Source organism: Austrofundulus limnaeus, unplaced genomic scaffold, assembly GCF_001266775.1.
Source record: "Austrofundulus limnaeus strain Quisiro unplaced genomic scaffold, Austrofundulus_limnaeus-1.0 Scaffold62, whole genome shotgun sequence".
Lineage (NCBI taxonomy): Eukaryota > Metazoa > Chordata > Actinopteri > Cyprinodontiformes > Rivulidae > Austrofundulus > Austrofundulus limnaeus.
The window spans coordinates 2,320,191-2,327,768 of record NW_013952464.1 but is presented as its reverse complement, the minus strand read 5'-3'; the positions used below and the strand labels follow the sequence as shown (position 1 = coordinate 2,327,768).

Genomic DNA, 7,578 nt, shown 5'->3' with positions numbered 1-7,578 from the left:
TATATATACATCTTTTTCACAACAGCTGAAGGTGACGTATTTACTTGATTGTGGCATAGAACTGAATTATGTGCCCGCATCATTATAAGTGTTTTAGAAACAGGGTAACTATTTTAAACTGAATTCTTGATCTGAATGTATTATCCTGCTTATCATTTTCTTTTTGCTTCATATTTAAATACAGTATACAGCAAAAGTAGTGTCCACCRTAGTCTGATGACATTTTTGACTAAATAGATGGACTACATACGTACATAAACTTGTGAAGATAAGATAATTAGTAGACATTCAGAGAAGTTATTTCACCATTATAAATATATTACAACTTTTTTTAAAACAGCCCTTGTAAAGGTTAGGCATCGTAATCCCAAACATATTTTAATTGGTTGGGAGCTGACATTTCTATCCAAAGGGCACCTCATTCCAAGTGTCTGCATAATCACAATTATCATCCTTCTGTTTGCTCAGCTTAGATCAGAAAGCATAGATCTGCTAATGCAGACGAAACCATGCATGCTAAAAACTTTCCAATTACAATTTTTTTTGCCTTTTTTGTATTAAAATACCGTAAATTTGTTTTTACGACAAACTTTAAACTTGACAGCACATCAATCCACAAAATGGTGCAGTTTGTGCCTGTTAGAAGGTCAAACATCTCCCAAAATTATTTGACCGACTGGTAAAGGTATAATTCCGATTCAAAGAAGGTGGCCTCATATCAGACAGGCGTGGGACAGATCTGGTGTCAGGCTGGTACTGCTTGCGTGGGTCAGGTCTGCCAATGATGGCACTCTTTATATGATGGTATGCCGCAAATGGCCCAGTTGTGGTTTAGTTTATGTAGTGCTGGCCCATGCATGGACCACCTCTGACAAAACCACATCTGGGCCACTAAAGGGCTTTCATTCTTTACAGTATATGGACTAGGCCAGACTAATTTTGCTATCTTTTTCTCATGGCTGTATGTAGAAAACCTGCTTCCATAAAAATACCAGAATATGGTAAATAATTACTTTGAGTGGAATTTAGTCCAGACATTTTTTTGGGTCATGTATATTTTGGATTCTTTCCTGCAAAATTGACTTATTTAACCCTTAAATTTTTGTTGTGTACTTGGAGTTTTTAGGAGTGCAAAAATGGTAAATTTAGTCTCTCTCGGTGCTGCCCAAATATCTTTATGTTCTGTTTGGGTCTCAGTTTTCAACCCGTTCAGTTTTCTCTATTACATATTGTTTTTTGAACAATAATTTCACAGTATTTGCTGTAGAACTACTAAATAAGGTCATGGACTTCTGGCTTACCAATTTCGTGAATCCATGCTTTTTCAGGGTCGTCCTCATGCTTTTCCTCTGGCTCATGGTCAGACTCTGGCTCCAACATGTCAGGCTGGTTGAACAAGTCCATCRTTGATGCCAGTTTTTAATCCATTTGTAAATCAAAGTTTTCACTTGATAATCGGGTCTATGCTATCAAACTACAAAAATTACAGAATGGGGTGGAATGCACAATGGTCATTGGGAGTGACCTGGAGGAGGAAGGGGACGTGAAGTCCCTCAAATCAGTTGCTCTCAGATGCACCTCAGAACAGAGGTGAAAGAGGGGCTTGTGRAGTTACAATAAGGAGGTATTCAGACCAAAGCATTGCAGTTCTGCTTTATATAAACTCCAAATGAATGATTTAACCAGGAAAGGAATGATTTAAAAGCATGGTATGTTTCCTTTAAATGTACATCCTTTAAATGATTATTGTTTAGAAGTTCCCCATTTCCATCTGAGCCATGTAAAATTTATTTGTTTAGTTGTCGACGCAGACAGCATTCAAACCATACAAACTTTCAGATCTATTACATAAATAGGTTAATTAAGAAACACATTAGTTAATTTTCTTCACTCCTACACCAAGTGTTGACATATTAAATAAGACTTTTGTGCTGTTTTGTGAAAACACAATAACTAAATGTAATATAACAGCTGTGGGATTCATGTATTTAGTTAAACATAACTCTTCTATGTCTGGAGCTTTAATGCAGCTCTTCTGTTCATGCTCTGAATGCAGGAGTCCAGGTGGATTTACCTGTTTTCCTTCCTGGCATTTCCGGCAGTGCTGCAGCTGTGTGTTCTGCCCTTCCTCCCTGAAAGTCCTCGTTATCTGCTGATGGAGAGGAGAGATGAAGCTGGGGCAGAAAAAGGTAATATACACAGGAGAAAAGAGTKCTCACTCAAAAAGTCTGCATGGTGAAAACAAGCGTTTCATTAGCAGCGGTGGCTCTCACTTGACCTTTTATTTCTTTACACCCAAACTGCTCTAAAAGTGTGGAAGAGTTGGCCAACAGAATTTTTATATTGATGTCAATGCATCTCTCAGCACAATAAAATATAAAACAAATCAATGTGACTATTTTCAGGAGTTTAATACATTTTTTCCATTGCTTTCAAAAACTGATCCTTAGCTAATATTGAAGACAAAACCAAACTACAACCAAAACTATTTATTCCAAAACTTATTATTGTCCGTTTCAACTTAAAGTGCATGTGGCATACATATCCATCAAATACAAAAAGTAAAAAAACACCTTTATATTTAAGAAAATTGGCATAATACATGTCACATAACTGGCATATGTTCTTTTGCATTTGGCTCAGTATAAGTGAAGCAGGAAGTGACATCAAAGAGAAGTTCTTTAAGAAAGGAACTCCTTGGTTTTTGTTTATTTATAATTTTTTTGAACTCTTACTCTTCATCTCTCTATGATAGTGATTGAAAATTATCTAAAGAAACATCAGATTCTTCTCTACAGTCTGTGTGGTTATTTATTGTAGTAATGCTCTGTTCACATTCAGACATTCCCCTTTGATATCACTTCCTGTTAATTCACATGCAAATATCTTAGCAACTACTCATCTCAGCAGCGTGAGTTTTTTTTACAATGTGTTTTCAATGTTCTCTTTCCAAAAATCATTCATATTTATTACAACAATTTGATGTCACAGGCACTTTAAGCCATATGATTTCATATTTACCTCCACCTTATTGTGGTGGAGAGGTTTGAGTGTCCCAATGATCCTAGGAGCTATGTTGTCGGGGGCTTCATGCCCCCAGTAAGGTCATACAAGGCAAACAGGTCCTAGGTGAGGGATCAGACAAAGTGCAGCCCAAAGACCCCTATGAGGAATATGATGGATGGGTTCGGTGTTCCCTTGCCCGGACGCGGTTCACCGGGGCCCCACTCTGGAGACAGGCCTGGAGGTGGGGCACATTGGCAAGCGCCTGGTGGCCGGACTTTYGCCCATGGAGCCCAGTCAGGCACAGCCTGGAGAGGAGATGTGGGTCCCCCTTCCCATGGGCTCACAACCTGTGGGAGGGGCCATAGGGGTCGGGTGCAATGTGTGTTGGGCAGTGGTTGAAGGCGGGGACCTTGGCGGTCCGATCCTCGGCTACAGAAGCTGGCTCTAGGGACATGGAATGTCACCTCTTTGGTGGGGAAGGAGCCTGAGCTGGTGTGTGAGGTTGAGAGGTTCCAACTAGACATAGTTTGACTCATCTCAACGCATTGTGCTCTGGAACCAGTCTCCTAGAGAGGGTTTGGACACTCTTTCACTCTGGAGTTGCCCATGCTGAGAGGTACCGAGCAGGAGTGGGCATACTTATTGCTCCCCCATCTTGGTGCCTGTACATTGGGGTTCACCCCAGTGAATGAGAGGGTAGCCTCCCTCCGCCTACGAGTGGGGGGGACGGATCCTGACCGTTGTTTGTGCCTGTGCGCCTAACAGCAGTTCAGATTACCCACCCTTTCTGGAGTCCTTGGAGGGGGTGCTGGAGAGCGCTCCTAATGGGGACTCCCTTGTTCTGCTGGGGGACTTCAATGCTCATGTGGGTAATGACAGTGAGACCTTGACATGTGTGGTTGGGAGGAATGGCCCCCCTGATCCGAACCCGAGCAGTGTTTTGTTATTGGACTTCTGTGCTTGTCATGGATTGTCCATAATGAACACCATGTTCAAACATAAGGTGTCCATATTTGCTCTTGGCACCAAGACACTCTAGGCCGCAGCTCAATGACAGACTTTGCTGTCATTTCATCTGAACTGCGGCAGCATGTTTTGGACACCCGGGGGAAGAGGGGGCAGAGCTGTCAACTGACCACTACCTGGTGGTGAGTTGGCTCCGTTGGTGGGGGATGATGCCGGTCAGACCTGGCAGACCCAAACGTATAATGAGGGTCTGCTCGGAACGTCTGTTAGAGTCTCCCATCAGACGGAGCTTCAACTCACACCTACGGTGCAACTTCGAACATGATCGGGGGGTGGTGGGGGATATTGAGTCCGAGTAGGCCATGCTCCGTACCTCCATTGTCAGGGTGGCTTACCTAAGCTGTAGCCGTAAGGTTGTTGGTGCCTGTCTTGGCGGTAACCCACGAACCCGCTGGTGGACACCGGCGGTGAGGGATGCTGTCAGGCTAAAGAAGGAGTCCTATCAGGTCTTTTTGACCTGGGGAATCAGGAAGCAGCAGATAGGTATCGGCAGTCCAAGCAGATTGCGGCTCGGGTGGTCGCTGAGGCAAAAACTTGGGGATGGGAGGAGTTCAGAGAGACCACGRAAAAAGACTTCCATATGGCTTTGAGGCAATTCTGGTCCACCATCTGGTGTCTCAGGGGTGGGAAAGCGGTTCGCCACCAACACTATTTATGGTGGGGATGATGTGCTGCTGACTTCAACTCAGGTTGTTGTGGTGGAATACTTCGAAGACCTCTCAATCTCACTGACACGTCTTCCCATGAGGAAGCAGAGCCTGAGGACCCTGGGTCRGACTCTCCAATCTCTGGTGCCGAGGTCACTGAGGTGGTTAAAAAGTTCCTCAGTGGCAAGGCGCCAGGGGTTGAAGAGATTCGCCCGGAGTTCCTTAAGGCTCTGGATGTTGTGGGGTTGTGTTGGTTTACGCGACTCTGCAATATCGCATGGACATCGGGGGCAGTACCCCTGGATTGGCAGACTGGGGTGGTGGTCCCCCTATTTAAAAAGCGGGACCGCAGAGTGTGTTCTAACTATAGGGGGATCACAMTTCTGAGCCTCCCTGGTAAAGTCTATTCGGGGGTTCTGGAGAGGAGGGTCCGTTGGATGGTCGAATCTAGGAATCAGGAAGAGCAGTGTGGTTTTTRTCCTGGTCGTGGAACAGCGGACCAGCTCTTCACCCTCACCAGGGTCCTGGAGGGTGCATGGGAGTTCACCCAACCAGTCTACATGTGTTTTGTGGACTTGGAAAAGGCGTTTGACCATGTCCTTCGGGGACTCCTGTGGGGGGTACTCCTGGAGTATGGGGTACCAGGCCCATTGATACGGGTTGTTAGGTCCCTGTATGACCAGTGCCAAAGCTTGGTCTGCATTGCCGGTAGTAAGTTGGACTCGTTTCCGGTGAGAATTGGACTCCGCCAAGGTTGCCCTTTGTCACCAATTCTGTTCATAAGTTTTATGGAAAGAATTTCTAGGCGCAGCCAAGATGTTGAGGGGATCCTTTTGGTGACCTTAGGATCACATCTCTACTTTTTGCAGATGATGTGGTCGTATTGGCTTCATCAGATTGTGATCTCCAGCTCTCACTGGAGTGGTTCACAGCTGAGTGTGAAGCGACCAGGATCAGTGCCTCCAAATCTGAGACCATGGTCTTGAGCCGGAAAATGGTGGCGTGCCGCCTCCGGGTCGGGGAGGAGGTCCTGCCCCAAGTGGAGGAGTTTAAGTTTCTCGGAGTCTTGTTCACTAATGAGTGAAGAATGGAGTGGGAGATCGACAGGCAGATTGGTGCTGCGTCTGCAGTGATGCAGGTGCTGTACCGGTCTGTCATGTTGAACCGAGAGCTGAGCCAGAAAGTGAAGCTCTCGATTTACCAGTTGAACTACGTTCCTACCCTCATCTATGGTCACAAGCTTTGGGTAGTGACTGAAAGAATATGAGATCACGGATACAAGCGGCCGAAATGAGTTTCCTTCGCAGGGTGTCTGGGCTCTCAGTTAGAGATAGGGTGAGAAGCTCAGTCATCCGGGAGGGACTCAGAGTAGAGCCGCTGCTCCTCCACRTCGAGAGGAGCCAGTTGAGATGGCTCMTCTGGTTAGGATGACTCCTGGACGCCTCCTTGGTGAGGTGTTCCGGGCATGTCCCACTGGGAGGAGGCCAAGAGGAAGACCCAGTACACGCTGGAGGGACTATGTTTCTCGGCTGGCCTGGGAACGCCTTGGGATTCCCCTGGATGAGCTGACCCAAGTGGCTGAGGAGAGGAAAGTCTGGGTCTCTCTGCTTAGGCTGCAGCCCCCGTGACCCGACCCCRGACAAGCGGCAGAAAACGGACAGATGGACGGATTTCATATTTTTACTTCACTCTCAACATGAAAGAACGTGAAAGTTGTTTCTGTGAAAATGCACAAATAACCTGGTCCTTCTCATCATGGTTTAGAATTACTGGATGACTTCAACTTATTTTTTGACTGATTATTCATATTTCAAGTCCTTTACTAAGTTGAAAGATTTGTGATTTACTGTTGCTGGATTTTACAACAACTTATGTCATTAAATACTGTTTTTATTTACTATCATTTACATACCTGTTAATAAATAAATATCTTTAGTCACTAATACCACTGATACTGTTCATGAAGAGACCAAGATTAAAAATGTAGAAATAAGCTGTTCAACACAACAGAAGTCATCTTCCAGTCAGTTGTTTGATTGATTGATTGTCTAATGTCTTATGTGTGTTAGTGTCTGCAGGTAAGACACTAAAACCCAGCAATACCTCCAACATCCCTACTGACAGCAGACAAAACATGTTGCACACATAGAATTCAGCTGTTTAAGAAGAAGTGCTGTTTGAGTGTAATAGAATAAAACACATTATGAAGAACAACCTTAATAAAGGTGAAAGATGCTATTTTAATTTCTAGAACAAACAAAAAATATCTATCTTGGTGGGAGCTCAAAGTGCAGCCACTTCTTATATTTGCAAAATATTTTAAACTCAGCAGCAATTATTTAAAAAGGCAGTAGAGAAAGTGAGAATAATGTCGTCACTTGCTCCAGTCAGTGACAGAATCCTCTCTGGAGCACATAGATTTTGACCCTCGACCACATTAATAAAACTGCAGCACTCAGACACTCTGACATGTCATCGCAGGAGAGTGACAGCTGGAACTAAGGATGACTTTGGTTCCATTAAAGCCCTCCAAAAGTCATGACAGGGAAACAGAACGCACAATAGCAGTATAATAGGTACCACACAGCGATCAAACAGACACTTATCACCAGTAAAATGAGTCTCTCCCAGACTGCAGAGTTTTTCATATTTTATGTTGCCTCAATGTTTTTTTCTTTATTTGGCGAAAGCCCAAAAGGATTTAATGTTTAAAAGGATTTTAGTTGTCGAGAAAAACAGAAACAAGTCTGAACTTAACTGAAATAATTCAAAAACATGAAAACTTAAGAGAAAAGATCATGAAAAACAACCCAAATGCCAAAAAAAAAAAAAAACAGAAAAAAAATATCTTAAATGTAGCCAGAAGCAGAACACAGTGTAAAATATCTCATAGTCAAGA

The 7,578-nt window shown here is 43.9% G+C and overlaps 1 protein-coding gene across 1 annotated transcript in view; it reads left to right on the top strand.

The window, feature by feature from the left end:
- Window positions 1-2,056: 2,056 nt before the first annotated feature.
- Window positions 2,057-7,578, top strand: part of LOC106518537 (solute carrier family 2, facilitated glucose transporter member 9) — a gene marked incomplete at both ends in the record, with an annotated part of 85,160 nt that continues 79,638 nt past the window's right edge. The window contains 1 exon segment of the mRNA XM_014009877.1: window positions 2,057-2,189. Within this exon segment, the coding sequence (XP_013865331.1) occupies window positions 2,057-2,189 (133 nt within the window).